This window comes from Microtus pennsylvanicus, chromosome 11, assembly GCF_037038515.1.
Source record: "Microtus pennsylvanicus isolate mMicPen1 chromosome 11, mMicPen1.hap1, whole genome shotgun sequence".
NCBI lineage: Eukaryota > Metazoa > Chordata > Mammalia > Rodentia > Cricetidae > Microtus > Microtus pennsylvanicus.
This window is the reverse complement of record NC_134589.1, coordinates 1,425,220-1,445,733: the sequence shown is the minus strand read 5'-3', so window position 1 is coordinate 1,445,733 and position 20,514 is coordinate 1,425,220. Positions and strand designations below refer to the sequence as shown.

Below are 20,514 nucleotides of genomic sequence, written 5' to 3'. Positions count from 1 at the left end.
TGCTGCAGAGAACCTGAAGGTGTTTCCCAGTTACCCATGTGATTGTCTATGAGCACGCGTGCGCACACACACACACACACACACACACACACACACACACACACACACACTACCATGTCCAGCAGAAATGTCTTGAGATAGGCTTGGAGGTAGGTAACTTTACTAGCTCTTGCTTTTACTTTTGAAACATTTTAATTTATGTGGGGAGGGTACCCTGAGAGGTCAGAAGAGGGCATCAAGTATCATAATCTGTAAATCTGTATAGACAAGGATGACCTGGAATTCCTGTTTTTCCTGCCTACACTTCCTAAGCACTAAGATTACAAATATGCTCCACCATCCTGGTAAAACATAGGTTTTCATGTAGGTCAGGGGTCCCCAACACTTCAGGATATAGACGAGAATGACCTTGAACTTCTGGTCTTACTGCCCCCACATCGCAAGCCAGGACAGCGGACACGCTGTGGATCAAACCTCAAACCTAAAGCCTGATGCATGTTAGGTAAGAACCCTACCAACTGAGCTGCATCCAGTCCCAGAAATGTCTCTTTAATTGCTTTTTTTTTTTTTGAGACAGAATTTCTCTGTGTAGACGTTTCTGCCAACTCACTCTGTAGACCAGGCTGGCCTCAAACTCAAGAGATCTGCCCGCCTCTGCCTTCCGAGCACAAGAATAGAAGGTGCCACTTCCACCCAGATTACCAGACTTTTCTTTACTTGGAGAGCTGCATGCCCAGTCTCTGCACACCTGCTTCAATCCAGAGTTTAAGGTTATTGTGGCTGGGCTGTGGTGGCGCACGCCTTTAATCCCAGCATTCCCCGGCACTCGGGAGGCAGAAACAGGCGGATCTCTGTGAATCTGAGGCCAGCCTGGTCTACAAAGCGAGTTCCAAGACTGCCAGTGCTACACACAGAGAGGTTATTGTGTATGACGTATGTGCATGCAGGCACAAATGTTTCAAAAGTAAAAGCAAGAGCTAGTAAAGTTACCTACCTCCAAGCCTATCTCAAGACATTTCTGCTGGACATGGTAGTGTGTGTGTGTGCATGCGCGCTCACAGACAATCACATGGGTAACTGGGAAACACCTTCAGGTTCTCTGCAGCAGCAGCAGTGCTCCTAACTGTTGAGTTCTCTCCAGCTTTTGATGCACTTTGAGTACCAGTGCTGGTAAGGCTGAAGCAGGAGAACTGGAGGTCAGAGGCCTTAACAAAACAACCTACTTAAGGGAGTAGGTCCTACAGTGACCCAGCACCCATCAATAGCATCACCTGTCCATAATGCCTACATCCAGGGTTGTGATGGGGCCACTGTACTGATCTTAGACAAAGGGGGGAAGCACTCGAGTCAAATAGCCTGTGTGGTGAGCAGTTACCCATCATTTCTGCCTTTCAGTGGGGGTAGTGGTGTCCTCTTGACCAAGGGACCCCAACAAGCTCACTATCCCTCCTGGGAGAATTTCAGCTCAGTTCCCTTGGCTAGGACACAGAAAGCAGAGGTGACAATGGGTAGTAAAATTTCAACTTTATTTAGCCAATGTGTTCAATTCCAATATTATGGTAGAAATGCCTCAAGAATGGGCGTTTGATTCAGTCCCAGAGTCCTTGGCTGACTCCCAGTCTGGGAATCAAGGGTCCCAGTTCTGCCTCACACAGGCCACAGCCATGCTGGAAGCAAATCCAGCAGCTAGAGTGATGTGCCCACAGCCGGCTGGTTGGTAGTCCTGACTTGAAGAGTGACAGCCGTCCAGGCCTGGCATGGGCCCAGCAGCCAGCCACACCGTCTCTTCCACACGGGAGGGACCCACCCTCTGACAGGATGCGTAAGTCCCACGGTTAACTGAAATCTACAAAAGCCATGCTGCCACGGCAACACTAGTGCAAGGTAGGCGGAGAGTGACTGTCCACACAGGTCCATCGCTCCCAAAGAGGGCAGGAGTCTCAGGGAGGCCTTCCACAGTGGAACAGGTGAAAGATGACATTTGAAGGGGCAGCATAAACCTCTCTAACAGGAAGGATATTACCAGTGTGAGATCCCCAAATATTTTAGTGAGCACTTGGGACAAAAATCCACACATAAAAAAAAAAATACATCACAATTAAAAAAAATCAAAACAAACAAAGAAACAAAAACACACCAAAAGACAGCTCTTTAAGATGGGCTGGCCTGGAGAGAGATCCCTTTCAAAATTTAAAAGCAAAAGAGACAGGTTTAGGTGCACGTGTGTTGGATGGGTGTGGCTTCAGAAAGACTCCCTGGGTTCTGATGGCACTCCCTCCTTAGGTGAGGCTCAGGCTCCGGAGATGTGGGCTGAGGGGAGCACGGCCCCCGAGGTCTGGGCTCAGGTGTCCATCTGCTCCTCCACTACAGCTCGTCCTTCACGGCTTTCTGATCGTCGTCCTCCTCCATGTCGGGCTCCAGAGCCTCTTCTAGGTCCACGTCCTGGATGGAGGAAGAAATCCCAGTTAGAGCACCAACGCTGCAGTGGGCGGCCCTGTCTCCAGTAGTGGCTCTGGGTGAGGGGCTGAGTATGGGGATGCACGAGGCTTCAGCATCAGTCAAGACACAGCATGGCTTCCAGAGCCAGGAAGCCCAGCTAAGCTGCCATAACCTCCAACTGGGCATGGCTCTAGGAACCTGCAAAGTTGCAGACCTGCGGGACACAGCTCCAGCACAAGGCCAAGCACTGCCTGCTGGCCATTTCCCCAGGCGCTGTGTGGTCTTCTACTCTACAGCTCCTCTGTACACTGCTTCCTGCTGCACCAGCCTCCTCAAGTTCCATCCTACCGAATCCTGACCTGCCCTCTGCTTCCCCCAAATTAGCAACATCAAGGCTGCTGGCCACAAACCGATCTGGAAAGTATAGAGCTCCTATGAACCAGCCCACGTCCAGTCTCCAGCCTAGGGCCAGAGAATCCCCACAGGAACTAACAAGTGTGTAGTACCCATAGAGCAAACACAAACCTAGCCAGTTCAAGTCCACGGAAGTGGGACCGAGAACCCTGTGGGACCGTTTTGAAAGGTACCTTTAAAATCTCTACTTTGGCTAAGTGGTGGTGGTACACACCTTTAATTCTAGCACAGAGGAGGCAAAGACAGGCAGATCTCTGTGTGAGTTCAAGGCCAGCCTGGTATACAGAGCAAGTTCCAGGGCAGTCAGGGCAACACAGAGAAAACAAACAACATCAAAACCAACCCCCTCTACGTTTTTTGTTTGTTTTTTTTGTTTTTTGTTTTTTCAAGACAGAGTTTCTCTGTAGCTTTGGAGCCTGTCCTGGAACTAGCTCTTGTAGACCAGGCTGGCCTCGACCTCACAGAGATCCACCTGCCTCTGCCTCCCGAGTGCTGGGATTAAAGGCGTGCGCCACCACCGCCCGGCCCCCCTCTACTTTTTTTTTTTTTTTTTTTTTTTTTTTGGTTTTTCGAGACAGGGTTTCTCTGTGGTTTTGGAGCCTGTCCTGGAACTAGCTCTTGTAGACCAGGCTGGTCTCGAACTCACAGAGATCCGCCTGCCTCTGCCTCCCGAGTGCTGGGATTAAAGGCGTGCGCCACCATCGCCCGGCCCCCCTCTACTTTTTAAATGCTGTCTAAGCGGTGCAAATGGAGCATTTCCTTTACACCAAAGACAAAGTCTAAGTCCCTGGACCCAGGATACACACAGCTGTGCCAGGCACGTGACCACCGAAGCCTCCAAGGCAAAGCCTGAGCTGGCACCTCCCACAAGGACCCAGAGCTGACCACACTCACATCGTCGTCTCCTGCACCGTCCTGGCCACCACTCTCCAGGAATTTCTTGAAACCGTCTAGTGTCCGCTCACCATTATAATCAATGACCTGTAGGAAATGAGAAGAGGGTAGAACTGGGCCCACCCCAGACAGCAGCTTCCCCTCCATGCACAACGGCAGGAGCTTCTGAGGACCTGTCTGCCCAAGGGCCCAGCTGAGCCCTGGTGGAAAGCATACCGTTCTGTCTGCACTGGCTGGGAAGAACTTGAGGGTGGGAAAGCTGTGCACTTTGACGGCTTCCACCTCATTGGCTGTTGAGTCCATCTTGGCAATGACGATATTCTCATGGTCCTTGTAGGTCTCTCCCAGTTTATCCCAAATGGGGGCTAGCTGCTTGCAGTGACCACACCAAGGAGCATCTGAAAGAGAGCAGTGCGGAAGGGCCATGGTGGACAGAGCCACCCACCAGTGTTCAGTGTGTTCTCTAATCTGTAAGCCCCCCAGAGCCCTCACTTACAGAATTCGACAAAGACATTCTTCTTCTCATCAAAAGCAACTTCTTCAAAGTTCTTCCCAACAAGCACTTTGACTGGCTGTTTGTCCCAGTCTTCAGGCAGTTCCTGGCTCATCAGGTGAGGCTAGAGGGGAAAGAGAGTACAGTCAGGCACAGCTCTGCTCCAGTCCCCAACCCTGGATAGCTGAGACCCATGCTGTCCCCCAGAAACCATCAGTGCCAATGCTGCCGGCAATCTGGTGAGAAAAGGCTGAGTCTCCAGGTAGATCAACTGAAATACAGATGTGTCCTGGTGCTTGAAGCTCACGTGGCTAGGCTAGCACACGAGGAGGGATTTATCCTAGGGCACATGACCATCACAGGCTCTAGGAATGTACGCTTATGTCTTCAGACTTTGAAGCCAGCACTGCAGGAAGCACAAGACACTAGATCCCAGGGGCAGAGGCTATCCTGCAAGGTCAGCTGTGTCACCACAGCCCAGGCTCAACTCCACACCTTGATCTTGCCCTCCAGGAAGCGGTGGCAAAATTCTGTGATCTTCTCAGCTGTCAGCTCATCTGACTCTGGTTTGTACTTGGTCATCTCTTCCTCCAGGGTAATAAGCCGCACAGCCGGACACTCCTCCTTCTTCAGGCCAAAGAACTCAAGGATGCGCTGGTTGTCAGTGTGGTCACTGTCGATGAAGATAAACAGGATCTTGGGGGAGAAAAGGCATATTCAGACGGAACCTGGACACATGCTCACACCCCTGAACTGGCTTTGTACACCGTGAGTCTGGGGCTGCCTCACCAGGGTAACAGGGCTAGGCCAGTGGACCCCCATGGTGCAGGAGACTAGGCAGGCCTGTTAGCATCTGGAAAAGCAGCCCACGTCCTGAGGTGGCTCACCTTGCCCTTGAAGCCCTCAGCTGCCTTCTTGAAGTTGCCCAGCTTGCCGTCGTAGTCAGACACACTCTTGGGCAGGAACAGCAGAATGTGGGTCTTGATTTCACCTCCAAAAATCTTTGGGGCTGTCTGTGAGACAAGCAACAATCACTAGGTTTGAGCCATGAGCTGTTCTCAGACCATTTTCCCAGGGGTTCCTCCAGAGAGGCCTCACCTGCTCAGTGAACTCGATGACCAAAGGCAGCTGATTGTGCTTGATGAAGTCTAGCAGCTTCTCCTTGGTGATCTCACCCTCAAAGTTATTGCGGCCTTCATCAAACTACGGACAGAAAAGGGGCTGTGAGCTTTGCTGTGGTCAGCCAGCCTCAAAGGACAGACGGCCTAAACTGGACACAGTCACCACCGGAACCAGCGACAAGCCCACAAATGGCTGTCATGTTCACACCTCGTGGTCCTCCGCTGCTTTGACTGAACGGCACAGGCATGAGTTAATGCCGCCTCTGCAGGCAAGGGCAGCAGGCATCACTACAGAGACAGCATCTCCACAGAACACAGAGCTGAGAAAACAACCACTTCAGAAACAGTGGCTCAGAAAACACGATCCTCCTAGGGATGAGCGGGAGTGGGGACCACACTGGTGACAGAGGAAACCAGACCTTCTAGGACATCTACTAGATAAAGCTACTTTGCAGAAAAACAAATGCTGGCTGGAGAGATGACTCCATGGATAAAAGCACTGGCTGTTGTTCCAGAGGAGCCGAGTTCAGTTCCTAGAATTGCCAATGGCAGCTCACAACTGACTCCAACTCCAATTCCAGGGATCACTGCTCTCTTCTGGCCTCCAAAGCACCAGGCACATACATGGTGGCGGATAAACATAAATGTAAGCTGAGGGGTGGTGCATACACACAGGTTGAAAGTCAGAGGGCAGCTGGTGGTGTCAGTCTGTCCATCCACCATGTAGGCAGGTACTGGGGGATCAGACCTGGGTCATCAGGCTTTGGAGGAAACATCTGTGTGCCCACAGTGGGCCATCTCCGCGCCCACAGTGACTCACAGCTGCTCTCGAGAGGCTCTGCAGCCCAAGCTCCCAATCCTCCCACCTCAGCCACACTTACTGGTGCCCATCTTCCATGGTGTCCCTAGTCTGCAGCAAAGGGCAAGGGGCTTGGAGGATGTGTCCAGAACAGACTGAAGGAACAGAAAGAACTCAGCTACTTCTCAATATAGGATATACACACCAGTTATGGGAAGAGCTGGTGAACACAAACATCACTTAGTCTCTGATCTGACCTGACATGGAAATTAAAGTTTCGCATGAATGCTATACCTGATAACACAATGAACTTATCGATAGCCTATTGTGATTGACATGAGACAGGTGTGTCTCCCTGTGCTGCCCCAGTCCTCTAAAGCTTCAGTCAGATGATTTCCCAGCCCAGCCTCTGAAGTAGATAGACAGCCACACATCACAAGCTCTACTGTAAAAAGAAAAACCCACGCCTTCACTCCCAGTAACACCTTAGGTCTGTCTACCTATCTCTTGTTTGGAGACAGAGTCTTTTCACATAGCACCAGCTGGCCTAGCACCCTCACCAATTCTCACGCCTTAGCCTCCAGAATGTTGGACTACAGGTGTGGGACACCTTGCTCTAACATAATACAAATGACAAATAGAATCCGCACATACAAGCTCTTGGGATCCTTAACCATCAGCACCACCAGATTAAGGCATTCTGAGGTCACAAAGCAGAGACAGCGAACCACCTCCATAGCTTCAGGACGGGACAGCTTAGACCATCCAAGCCACGGCTTCATATACGGAGTGGACAAGAAACAAGTTCCGCGGAGAAAACGCTTTCTTAAAACTTTTCAGGTGAAAATCCCACAAGTCCATCACTGCTCTGAGACTTCTGATGTGAGGTTCTGGGAATAAGTCACACCCACCCACCCTTTAGTATCTGTGTGGGCACACGGTGTTCCTCAACTCCTCCCATCCAAAATCCACATGCTAAGTCCCTTATGGAAAAGATCACAGCACCTGTGATCTGTCTACATCCTCTCTAGATGACTTGACTTTTGGTTTGTCTGAGACAGTGTTTTGGACAGCCTGGTTGTTCTAGAATTTAAATTTACTATGATCACCCAGGCTTGCCTCAAGCTCAGAGATCCAGCTGCCTCTGCCTCTGGAGTACTAAGACTAAAGCCTGGAAGACGACACATCTTTTTTTTTTTTTTTTTTTTTTTTTTTAAGGCAGGGTTTCTTTGTGTAAACCAGAGTGGCTCCAAGCTCAAGAGATCAGAGATCCGCCTACCTCTGTATCTATCCTAAGTGTTGGGATTAACTGCTGGTGCCACCATTGCCTGACTGATGATGTAATTCTTGTTTTTTGTTTTTTTTTTTTTTTTTTTTGGTTTTTTTTCGAGACAGGGTTTCTCTGTGGTTTTGGAGCCTGTCCTGGAACTAGCTCTTGTAGACCAGGCTGGTCTCGAACTCACAGAGATCCGCCTGCCTCTGCCTCCCGAGTGCTGGGATTAAAGGCGTGCGCCACCACCGCCCGGCTTGATGATGTAATTCTTAACAATGTAAATACTCTATGGTTTGTTGTTACACTGTATTGTTTAGGCAATGACAAAGGGGAAAAAAAGGCCTATTCATGTTACATACAGTTATAACTCTTTGTATAATTTGTAGCCTTGGCTGACCTGGAACTTCTTACAAAGACTAGGCTGGTCTCAACTCCAGTGGTGGGATTAAAGTCCTACAGATGGTTGTGGTAGCATAGGCCTTTAATCCCAGCACTAGGTTAGCAGAGGCAGGCAGATCTCTGTGAGTTTGAGGCCAGCCTGGTCTACAGAGTAAGTTCCAGGACAGCCAGTGCTACAGAGAAACCCTGTCTCAAAAAAATAACAAAAATAAACAACAACAAAAACCCTACCAGTGGGGAGGGGGAGGGATATGGGAGGCGGTGGAGGGAAGGAGGCAGAAATCTTTAATAAAAAAAAAAAAAACCCTACCAGTTTTTTTGGATTTGTTTTTTTGTTTGTTTCTTGAGACAGGGTTTATCCTGTGCTCCAGGCTGACCTCAAACTTGTGATCCTCCTGCCCCAGCATGCTGAGTGCTGGGATTACAGACTGTGCCACCATGTCCAGTTTATTTCCAACACTCTGAGCCAAGACAGTTGGATCCAAGGATGTGGTGGGCTGACTACCCATCTTTTCTTACTGGCCACCTTCTACTCTACGTCCTCAAAGTAACTTCAAGAGGAGGTGGGGGCTGGAGAGACGGCTTAGTGGTTATGAGCACACACTACTCTTTCAGGAGCATTGCGACACTCCAGGACCCACATCCGTCGGTTCACAGCTGCCTGTAACTCCAGTTCTAAGGGATCCAGAGCCCTCTCTTCTGTACTTGTATGCACATACCAGTACAGCTGGCATGTAAATACCCACATAATGAAAAACCTAAAAATCCAAGAAGATAAAGGAGGAGCAGGTAGTCGGGGCCGGGGAAGGAGTCCAGAAGTGCTCTTCCCACAGGTTTAGGCAGGACTGAGGAAACTAGGTGAGCGTACTAGTCTTTACTCTCCACCGGAGCCCACAGGGTACAGGTGCCCATGCTGTCGTCTCCACACCAGCCGCAATGGAGGGGACACTGAGCTGGCTAAGGCTCCAGCAGACTCTCCAGGTATGATGCGGAGTCACCATTACCAACAAGGCTCCTCCTGCAGCAGAACCATTCACTCCACCTCCTCCCACTGAAGGTTGCAAGAAAACTGACTACCTGGGCTGGGCTGCTATCTTCTTGGCAGTGAGGTCACACAATTTCTTCAGTCTACTATGGTAAAACAGCTCCCTTCAATACCACTACAGCGCTGTCTCTGCTGTAAACAGCAGCCCCACCGGTCATGACAGACACTATACCACACCAGTGGCTCTGGCAGCCTTCCCAGGTCCCAGGGCTCTCTTCAGTCTAGGCTGTACGAAGTCTTCAAAGCGAGACAGAAAGTAAGCAGTAGCTGGCCTCATCAGATGTAGCTGGTTGGCCTAGCCTCACTGGGAACTATCTGCCCCTACTAGTCTGTCTCAGATAGTTCCCTGGGGCAGACAGGAAAATCCAGTAGAACAGTAGGAAGCCAGCCTGGGCAACAGAGTAAGTCTATTAACTCAAAACAAGCAAGCAAACGAAAAAAACCTAAAACAAAACCAAATCACTGAGTGTGTTGGAACACGCTAGAGATCAGGAACTCAAGGGCAGCCTCGACTACACAGTTCAAAACAAGTCTGGGATACAGGACACCCTGCACACGTACGTGTGTGTGTGTGTGTGTGTGTGTGTGTGTGTGTGTGTGTAGGGGAATCAAGGGCTGGAGAGATGGCTCCGAGGTTAAGAGCACTGGCTGTTCTTCCAGAGGTCCTGAGTTCAATTCCCAGCAACCACATGGTGGCTCACAACCATCTATAAGATTTGGTGCCCTCTTCTGGTGTGCAGACATACATGCAGGCACTGCATACATAATAAATAAATAAATCTTTAAAAAAAAAAGTCTGTGTAACAGCCCTGGCTGCTATGAAACTCATTCTGTAGACCAGGCTGGCCTCAAACTCAGAGATCCGCCTGCCTCTGCCTCCAGAGTGCTGGGATTAAAGGTGTGCGCCATTAAAGGTGGGCTTTGGATGAAATTTTAAAACATCTGAAAGAGCTTTTGTTCTATCCAGACTTCACCCAGCACTTTCTCACTTCTCGAATCAGGCACTTAATTAAAATCTCCTGGGCAAATCTACCAAGACAACCAGGAATTGAGTAGCTCTTCTCCCCCTGAGTCTTCTAGTGGGCAAGGGTAGCAGCCAGGTGACGGTCTCCACAAAGGGCTAGAGAAAAGGCTGATGAAAGCACTGATTGATAAGCTGAGGGCCGCGAGTTCGTGGCTGTCTCAATGTTCGGCCCTCAGGACAGCTCTCATCTGTTCTTTACCTTCAAATGCCTTCACCTGCAAACTGGTGAAACCCTTTCAAAGACAGGAAACACGGCAACATGGTTCCAAACCAAGAGGACCCTCTCATCTATGCTCATCTTTCTTGAACAGGCTATCATTCTTTTTTTTTTTTCAAAAAATTTTTTTAAGGGGCTGGAGAGATGGCTCAGAGGTTAAGAGCATTGCTTGCTCTTCCAAAGGTCCTGAGTTCAATTCCCAGCAACCACATGGTGGCTCACAGCCATCTGTAATGGGGTCGGTGCCCTCTTCTGGCATGCAGGCATACACACAGACAGAATATTGTATACATAATAAACAAATAAAATTTAAAAAAAAAATGTTTAAAAATCTGATTTTATTTTATATGCATGAGTGTGAGGGTGTTAGACCCCCTGGAACTGGGGTCACGGACAGTCAATGAGCTGCCACGCAGGTGCTGGGAATTGACCATTGACCTGAACTCTTCTGGAACAGCAGCCAGTGCTCTCAACTGCTGAGTCATCTCTCCAGACCCCCAGGGTATGTTTTCCCTTCTGTGCCATTCCTCTCACAGGGAACAGCACTGTGGGGTTTTATTCTCCAGTCCATGAGGACCAGCTCCTGTCTCCCCACTCCCTAGATATTTCCTCTCAGAACTTTCTCTCCCTGTACACCTCCTACCCGGGTGACATGAGCTTCTCACCACCCCCATCTTGGTACAGCTAGGCTGCAAAAGTATGGGTGCCCAGACAGCACCCCGACTCTCAGGTAAGACAAAGATCAGAGTCTGCTGCGTCCCTGTAACAGGAAGACATGGCAACGACACTTGGTGTCTACAGAAAAACTGACAACAGGATTGGGATCTGAAGGTGTTCAAGTGGGAGGTCTGCCAGGGGTGGAGCCAGACCCATAGCTAAGGCTCCAGAGCTCTTGTCTAGGCTGAGGAAAAAGTCCCGACAATAGGTTCCTTGGTACCATGGATATAATTAATGTCACTAGACTGGGAACTTAACAATGATCTTTAGGGCTAGAGAGATGGCTCAGTGGTTAAGAGCACTGGCTGCTCTTCCAGAGGACCTGAGTTCAATTCCCAGCACCCATATAGTTCACATTTGTCTAAAGCTCCAGTCCCAGTGGATGGATCCAACACCCTCAGACATACATACCGGGCAAATGCACATAAAATTAAAAATAAATTTTAAGTTTTTTTTTATTATTATGTATACAATATTCTGTCTGTGTGTATGTCTGCAGGCCAGAAGAGGGCACCAGACCTCATTCCAGATGGTTGTGAGCCACCATGTGGTTGCCGGGAATTGAACTCAGGACCTTTGGAAGAGCAGGCAATGCTCTTAACCACTGAGCCATCTCTCCAGCCCATAAATTTTAAGTTTTTAAAAATGATCTTTAAGCTGGGCGGTGCAGGCCTTTAATCCCAGCATTTGGGAGGCAGCACAAAGGAGGCAGATCTGCTTGAGGCCAGCCTGGTCTACAATGTGAGTGCCAGAACAGCCAGAGTTGTTACACAGAGAAACTCTGTGTCGAAAAACAAACAAAAAAGATTTTTCAGGTCAGGTACCTGGCTCAGACCAGATCTATAGTTTCAGCACTTGAAAGTTGCCATGAATTACAGACCACCCTGGCTATACGAGTTTCAGGTCAGCCAGCACTACAGGTAAGACCCTATCTTAAAGAGAGGGAAGACAGGAAAAGAGAGGGAGGGAGGGAGGGAGGGAGGGAGAGTGAATGGTTCCAACAGTCACCTTGGTCACATCTTGCCATAATCACCCCCTTATATTGTTCAGGAGGCCTAGTGTGTTGGCTGTCACAGGAAGCTGGTCCAGAGGCCACAGTATGAAGTGGCTGCCACAGTCTAACTCCAAAAAGAAGCAGCAGAGACCCTTGATCACTATCAGCCAGCTTGATCCTTCCCAACATAAGCAGGCAACACCACCCCCTGCAGACCAACACCTGAACTGCCCGGGCACAGCTGCCCAAGGTGACTCACCTTCTTAAAGAGGACCACTCCATCCTTGCCCAGTTGGTACTTGGAGAACACACCACTGTTGGACGTGATTCCGAAAGGTATGTCATCCACAGCCTCGGCTGCCAGCAAGAACTGCTTGGCAGAGTCTGACTCTACGTCCTAGAGAGGAAGGGAAGCAGAGGTGACCACACACCCAACCCTGAGCAGAGCTCCTGAGGAGCAGCAGCGGAGTGCCCGCCCGAGCGCCGGGACCCTCCCTCTGTAAGGTCCCTCTGCAAGCTCTACCTTGAAGAAACCGATGACGGCCACCTCGCTGGAGTCCACCAAGGACTCCGCAGCCGCAGTGTCAGACAGGGTTGTGGCAGCAGGGCCTGTTCGCTTCTTCAGCCAGTTCACAATGTCGTCAGCTTCCCTGCCAGCTGCGCCCCAAACAAATGCAAGTTCTTGTGAGACAGGGTATCGCCCACCCTACCAGGTCATCTCTTCTGAGCTGTGCCCAGTTCCTGGAGCAAGACACTCTCCTACAGAACACTGGCCGCAGCCTCTGAATTCCAGAAGCTACTGCGGTGCCTGTCAAGAAAGGCGTGCACACATCTGGAAAGCAGGGCTTGCCCACCAGCTGCTTCTCCCCCGTCTGCTTGCATTTTCCAAATTTCCTGAAGTGCCAGAGTTCCTTCGCTCAGTTTCCGCTCCACACCGGGTTACACCCTGGGGATGTGGTTAGCCAACCCTAGTGCAAGCTCTGCCACCCTGAAACAGGCTCAACTTGACCCCAACACTTGGATGGGCCAGGAGTTCCTGTCTGGCCCTACCCAATTCTCAGATGGGTAAGAACTGGAAAGATATGGAGTGCCTGACTGACACGGTGAGGAGAAAGAAGGTCTGCTTCTTCCTTGAGGTAGAGCCTGACAGGTGATGCTCTCCTCCTGGACTGGTCACTTGGACTAATTCAGGCCGGTCTGTACATTGGATCTACCATGACTCTGGGTGTTCCACTACTACCTGGCTAAAAACAAAAAATGTTTTTTTCTTTAAATTTTTGAATGTGGGGGCTGGAGAGATGACTCAATTGTTAAGAACACTTGCTGAAGCCAGGTGTAGTGGCTCACGCCTTTAAACCCAGCATTTGGGATCCCAGATCTCTGCGTTCCAGGACAGCCAGTGCTAAACCAAGAAACCGTGTCTCAAAAAACAAAACAAAAAAGAACATTTGCTGCTCTTCAAGAGGACCTGCGTATGGTTGTCAGTACCCACAATGGGTGGCCCACAACTGCCTGTAACTCCAGTTCCAGGAATCCAACACCCTCATCTGACACAGAACGCACAAGATACAATAAATAGTGTTTCTGGAGCCTGTGCATGCACACACAATAAAACGTCACCATGCCCAGTTTATTCAGGGGTGGGGACTGTATCCAGGTCTTCATACACACTACGTAAGAACTCTCCCAAATGAGCTGCGTACTTTTCAGGTGGGGTCTTACTCTGCAGATCTGGATGGCTTGGCACCCAAACTAGACTGGCCTCAAACTTGCGAGACAGTCCTGCCTCTGCCTCCCAGGCACCGGCCACAGGCATGAGCAAACAAAGTTCTGGACCACGAACTTTCTACCCTGATAGTGAACTCAAGTAGAGACCACAGACAGCCGAGGAAAGTGACCAGAGTGGCTGACACTGACCAGTACAAGGCTGCTCAAAGGATTTTACAGGACAGGGTAAGCTGCTTTCACGCCGCCCAGCACGTGGCTTGAGTGGCTATTCCAGGAAACTGGCTTTGGAGACCCAAGTCATCTTTCGCGGGCAGTAACTAATGAATTGCCTACATGAAGGCCCAGCCGCTATGAAAATAGCTTTTTAGCAGTGGCTGGGCGACAACTGGAAGCTTCGATTTGTAGGCTGTCACCAACGACTCGGATGTTGAGGCTGTGAAAGGGTCCCAAAGGGAACTGCAGCGAATGCTTGGCCAGGTATTGGCACACACTGTGAGCGATGCCTACGAAGCAGCCGGAGTGCCACGCCTACACTATCTGGAAGCACTATTTTCTGTGAGGACCAATAGCCCAAAGCCCCGTGCATTCAGAGAGGCACTCGCCTCCCTCCCCTCATTGGTCAATCCTAAGATAAGCCTCAGACAACATGCCACTCTGGGGTCATCACAGATGTGACACTCTTCCTGTCAGTTCCAAAAAGGGAACTTTCTTCCCATGGCCCTCAGATGCCAGAGTTGATATGGAACCCAGCTGCCAACAGGGTCCCCCCAAGCCTCTGCGAAGGTTCCCGGCCACTAAGACACACTTCTGGCTAGCTCCCCAAGCCTATGCAGTCAGGGTTCCCCCAAGCCTCTGCGAAGGTTCCCGACCACTAAGACATACTTCTGGCTTAGCTCCCCAAGCCTACGCAGTGATTGGAGGGCAGCGCTAGGGTCACACCTGTGTATTCCTTAGGGGAGGCTGTGTCTCCATTCTTGAAGAACTTGATTGTAGGGTAGCCACGGACGCCATACTGCTGAGCCAGGTCAGACTCTTCCGTGGCATCCACCTTCGCTAGTCGAATCTCAGAACCTTCCGCCTTCAGTTTCGCGGCAGCTTTGGCATACTCAGGGGCCAGGGCTTTGCAGTGGCCACACCATGGGGCATCTGAGAAGGAAAGCAGGACACTGGAAGGCAGTCCTTGACCCAGGTCTATTGCTCCCCTTTCTACTTTGTACCTCCCTTTCATAAAAACCTTATCAGCACACCAAGATAACCCCTCTTAACGCAGACACGAGACTAAGCTGATAGCTGGTGCTCTTGGGCAATATCAGGACAGAGGCCATGAGTGACAACTCCAACCCCTACTTTGCCCTGTGACCACCAACATGGCAAAATAATCCTGACTTGTAACTTCCCATTGTCTCCAGCAATCAGGGTCAATGTATCCCTCGGATTTCCCATTAAGAATGCAGGGAAGGTTAAAAGGTTGCTGGCCTAGCACTATCCCTAGCAAGAACGAGCCCAGATGCCTATCAGAATCTGCTCTTTCTAGTGTGGGAACGTGACAATCTGTCAAAGCAACCTGGCAGCTGTGCTGGAGTTCACACACTTGTAAAGAGAAGTAAGGCTTAGGACCTGGCCTACTTCCCAGTGAGGAGGCGAGGGCGAGCTACACGGAGGGTGGGCATAGTAAACAGGGCTGGACCTGTTCTATCGGCATTGCTACTGCTCACACAGCCCATCCTGTTCTTCCCAGCTAACAGACGGATCGGGCCATGCAGACGTCGGGCACAGACATCTTCCTGATCCTAAGCCACTCAGCCACCTTCCAAGAGCCCTGAACACAACGATTTCCACTTTGGGTGGGAAGGATGCTCTCTGGAAGGCTTGGAAGCAGAGAAGCTGACAGTAGGTGCTCCCAGGGAGGTCCAGTCAGGGACCCGCCAGCCTGTGCTCCCCGGGACAAGCCAGGAACTACGGACCACCGCACCGGGTGCCGCCGAGCGCGGCCCTGAGCTGCGGTCCGTGGACCAGGGGCCCTGCCCGCCCGGGCCCGCGGCTCACTCACAGAACTCCACCAGCAGGTAGTTGTGCGCCGCCAGCGCCTCTGCGAAGTTGCTCTTCTTCAGCACCAGGACGTTGTCCTCCTCCTCCGGGGCGTCGGCGCCCACCCTGGCCACCCAGACCAGGGCCAGGCACAGCAGAGAACGGCTCAGCATGTCGGACGTCGGCAGCGGGCGGGGCAGTTAGGTTGGCGCCGCCGGGACAGCCAAAGCGACGAGAGCGCGCGTAGGTCCAGACCTCGCCTTTATAAATCCTGGGCCGGGGACGCGCCCACACCTCCCCCTCGCCGCGCGCGTCAGCCGCCGCGCGCCTGCGCCCCGCCGCGCCGTCTGATTGGCCGAGACGCCGAGGGGCCCGCCCTCTCCGCCGCACGGTCCGAGGAGACCCGGAGGCCTGCCCGTTCTCGCCCGGGATTGGCCCGAGTGCGCGCGTGGGCGCGCACACGCACTGCGCTCCCCCGCCTCTGATTGGCTGGAAGAGGCGAACTTTCTCTTTCTGGACTTCTGACTGGCGACTTTTTCCCACGCCTTCCAGACGTCTGGGGCGGCCGCAGCCTTTCCACGGCCCGGCCCTGTGGCTCCTGATTGGCCGAGAGATGCGCGCACCCTGCGCGTTTCTCCGTCGAACGTGGCAGTGGGGCGGAGCCCCGAGCTCCTGGGCGGAGCTACGCCTGCGCCTCCGAAGCCCCTCGTGTTGCATTCTGACTGGACCGCGTTTCCGTACTGGCCCCGCCCCTGCGGCCCCGCCCGGAAGCCGGGTGATGCAACTTCCTGTGCGCGTGCGGCCCGTGCATCCCCTGCCCACGTCTAGGCTCCGGGGTCCGCTCGTGGGCGTCGTGGTTCCATCTCGGTGTCCCCACAGGCTGCGGCCACGTTGCCGGGATCTTTATTTTGTTTTTGTTTTTTTTTCGAGACAGGGTTTTTCTGTGTAGCCCTGGCTGACCTGGAACTCGCTCTGTAGACCAGGCTACCCTCGAACTCACAGAGATCCCCCTGTCTCCTGAGTGCTGGGATCAAAGGCGTGCCACCACCGTCCTGGGCGGCCCCCAGACAGCTGCGGAGTAGAGTGCGCCCCAGACTTCGTGGAAGCCCGATTGGGAAGTGGAGGAAGCAGTTCCTCGTCAGACTTGAGATGTACCACATGTTGAAGTGGCATTTGTGTGTGTTGGGTTAATAATGGAAAATTTGACTTCTGTAAACCAACCTTTAGGGTTACAGACGAGACTCACGTTTTACCTCGACTTATCCCAGATTCATCACTGTCGTCTTTTGGGTTTGAGCCACTCTAGACCTGATTTGCTTGGAACTCAATGGCCTGGAGCTTGAAGCGATAGTTCAAGCGCTGTCCCAGCCAGCTGAGTGCTTGGTGACAGCTGTGAGCAATCCCTGTCAATGTCCAGCCCACTCTTTTCCTTAGTGATCCACGATGCCTGTCACCCGACTTGCACACCCCCATCCCCATGCTCTGTTGGCTCCCTTCTGGCAACCTCCCCTTTCTGCACTTCCTACTACAGAAACAGTCCTGATAGCTAAGGGTCACTAGACAAGGAAGCACTCCCATGTTAAGTCTCTCCACATTGACTCATAATATACTGCTCTCAGAAACGTTGAAACCTAAGTACGCGTCTGTATTTTGATAGTTTCTTTTGAGACACTAAATGAAGGAATGTGTTACCTTTCCTACATGGAACTCTGCTTAGAGTTTCTATCTTGAAGACCAAGCCCCTTGTGCCCCAACCACATCCAGGGTAGGGAGGGTGAGAGTCAGATACTGGTTATGCCCACTGGGAAACCTTCGTGTGTCCAAAGGGTGACTACAGGCCCAGGAGGGCTTATGAGCAGTTGTACCCAGTCCTGCAGCAGCTGGGCTAGGTGTTTCTCCCTTTCTCTGTCTAACTGGAGTACCTGTTCACACTCCTGCTCTTGGGTGTGATAGGAATTGTTTCAGGTCTGTGCCATCTCCATTAGTTTTGTGGTTGCCTTGACCTGTTTTACAAACCGTAATTTGGAGCCAAGATAGAGAAGAGAAAGTCAGCTGGTATGGTAGTGTTCCCTTGTAATCCCAGCATTGGAGAGGCAGATGGATAAATTCTGTTTTATTTTTAAGTTTCTTCCTCCCTCCCTCCCTTTTTTCCTCTGTCTCTCTGTCTCTCTTTCTGTAGCCCAATAGGGACATAATACCTCTATGTTATTTGGCTACTCAACAAACCCAGAGGGTCCAAGAATTTCAGGCCTCCCTCTGGCTTCTCAAGAACACACTGCTGTGCCTGTTTGGGTCTGTGTAGAAGACCAATGCAGAAAGTAGACATTCATCAGTCATTCATTGTCTTGAAACTGTGGCCCTGAACTTTTAGCAATTTAGGTGCCTCTGCCTCCTAAATCACTGGACTTCCAGGTACATTCAGCTACCCCTGGTGAGTACCAGGAGCTGAAGGACAAGTAGGGGTCGGGTGTTTTGTCTACGGAGGTAAACAGAGTAGGGCTTTGAGTGTGGTGGTTTAAAGATAACTTGCCTCCAGGACACAGCAGAATACAAAAAAAGAAGTGGACCATCCCGGGAGCATTCCAGGTGCATAAAAGACAGGCTGAAGTAGATAGGATCGGATCTCAGTTTATCTCTGGGCTGTTAGGGCAGGCACAGGATGGACAAGGCTCTCAGTGTAGGCAACTGCCCTGTCTGGATAACAGGGTAGGTAGGGCTACTGACATTTTGTGAAAGAGGGGCCAGCCCTGAAGCACCCCTCTCCCCAGGTACTCACAGTATCTAAGACTGATGAATGTCTACTTTCTGCATTGGTCTTCTACACAGACCCAAACAGGCACAGCAGTGTGTTCTTGAGAAGCCAGAGGGAGGCCTGAAATTCTTGGACCCTCTGGGTTTGTTGAGTAGCCAAATAACATAGAGGTATTATGTCCCAACCTAAGAATGCAGGTTGGATCATCTGAACATCTATGGGCTATAGCCTTGAGGGCCAAGCTGATAACTTCTAAGAGCAGCTCCCACTGCAGAAGAGGTAGTTTGGACCTAGAGTCCAGGTCATGCAAAACCCACACTGGCTGGAGCCCATTTCCCTGGCCACTTTTGGAACTGCATCAGGATATCCTTCAGGAAAGAGTCTCACTCGGAGCTAAAGGTTGAGTTATTGGTCGGTTTTGAGTATTACTGCTATTTTTCAGGTTGCAGGCTTGTCAGATGTCCAGTGGGGTGAACAGCAGGTCGGTGCCACTGGTCACAACATCTGTACTGGAGCGTGAGCTGAGAGCTGGTGACAGCCCAGTGGGAAGCGGGAAGCAGGACATGGTATACATAGCCCATGGGTAGAGTAGCCTTGATACAGGATGGTGCTGGGCATGGAGAAGGTTCTTGTAAATCAAAATAGCTGATTACTTACATACACCATAGAAGCCGACTGCTCAGTGACTGGTACTACCTACAACCATGACCTTTCTTGGGGAGGGAGGCCCATCTGGAGGTGCCTGAGAAGCTAGAAACCTTGGAATTCCTGGAGCCATGGATAGAGGTAAGTGGATGGGGAAGCCTCTGCCTCTTGGGGTGAGATCTGGTTAGACTTGGGACCTAAGGAACACGTCATTCACTTTATTAGGACATCGTAAGTTAACCTGCTCAGGGAGGAGCCAGGGCAAAGTCCTAGTTGTTGGCAGTGTGCTTGCACACTTGGCACTCAGGGTCTGAGTTCACACACCTACCAGGCTAGGACGAACCTGGAGTTGTAAGATTAAGTTTCTTGATCCGATGTGAACTTCATAAGCCCCTCCTCAATAAACAATTGCTGACAGATTAAAGATTTAAGAGTTGACTGGCCGGTCCTGGCTTTGTCAAGCTGCAGGGCTTGAGGAAAGAGCCTCACCCTGCTTAGGCCTGCCTGACTGCTGGTGCCAGGAACATTTCTGGGAGAGGCTTGGGTCAACAATTTGGCTGCTTACTGCGAGGGGCTGCTAATATCAGGTTAGTGGCTCTGCTATTCTGTGGGTTCCCATGGACTGGTTGGGATGACTGACATGGCCCGACTTATAAAAAGGCATCTCCTGACTGGCCCAGCAGTTTCACTCCACCGGCCAACAGTGGTGGACCCCAAAAGCAAGCCTGGGAGGCTCCAGGGAAGCAGTGACCACTGCTAGTTGCATGGAGAGTACAACCGCTTTACTTACTGAACAACTTAACCAGAAGGTGGCTTCCAAAACTGGCACCAGGTCAAAATTAAGTTTCTGGTGACTCCTGCTTGGTGTTTTCTGGTCACTGAGCACACATCCCTGTAAGGGCAGGGCGGGGCTGAGGTTACGTCTTTCATTGTGCTCAGACATGTAATCCTGCCTCCCTGTGGTCATTGCAGGGCTATGCAGCAGCTAATGCTGCACTGGTTAAGGCCCAGCCGCTTCTCAGGGTTCCTCTACATGCTTCCACACGGGGCAATGATCCTGTCCCTAGCCTTGTAGGTGCTTTAGAGAGCACCATACTGGAATGTGGAGCGAGGCTTCTGGGGTACCAACTTCCTGTTCCAGCTACACAAGTTGTGTGGACCCGGATCGGTCTCTTAAGGTTCTAGATCTTCTAGTGGAACCCCTATTCTGTTGACATCTGTGTGAGAGAACCCAAGTGAAGATATCCAGGCATGGCCGGCGAGACTACATCCTGAGGACAAGTTCCTGCTAGGGCGTGCTGACCCAAGTGATCCCTCTGTGCCCAGGGCCAACTGCCAGGAGGGTCTAGATTAATGAGTCTGTCACCATGGTTCCAGGGTTTCTTTTATATTCACTTCTCTACAGGAAGCCAGTAGCAAAGACACAACAGGGCTGTGAGCAGCAGGCCACCCCTAGCCAGAAAACTCCACCCACCATGGGAGCCTTGCCATTCCCTCCAAGCCCCACAAGGAGCATAGACCACACCACCCCA

At 51.2% G+C, this 20,514-nt stretch overlaps 1 protein-coding gene across 1 annotated transcript; it reads right to left on the bottom strand.

Annotated features, from left to right (window-relative positions):
• Positions 1-1,507: 1,507 nt before the first annotated feature.
• P4hb (prolyl 4-hydroxylase subunit beta) lies at positions 1,508-15,907 on the bottom strand. Its single transcript, XM_075989839.1, has 11 exons — positions 15,608-15,907; positions 14,497-14,703; positions 12,353-12,486; positions 12,089-12,226; positions 5,339-5,443; positions 5,128-5,253; positions 4,736-4,936; positions 4,244-4,364; positions 3,964-4,145; positions 3,748-3,834; positions 1,508-2,442 (listed from the first exon to the last, which is right to left on the bottom strand). The coding sequence occupies exons 1-11, from the start codon at positions 15,756-15,758 to the stop codon at positions 2,365-2,367; spliced, it is 1,530 nt and encodes a 509-aa protein (XP_075845954.1). The 5' UTR covers positions 15,759-15,907; the 3' UTR covers positions 1,508-2,364.
• Positions 15,908-20,514: the final 4,607 nt, after the last annotated feature.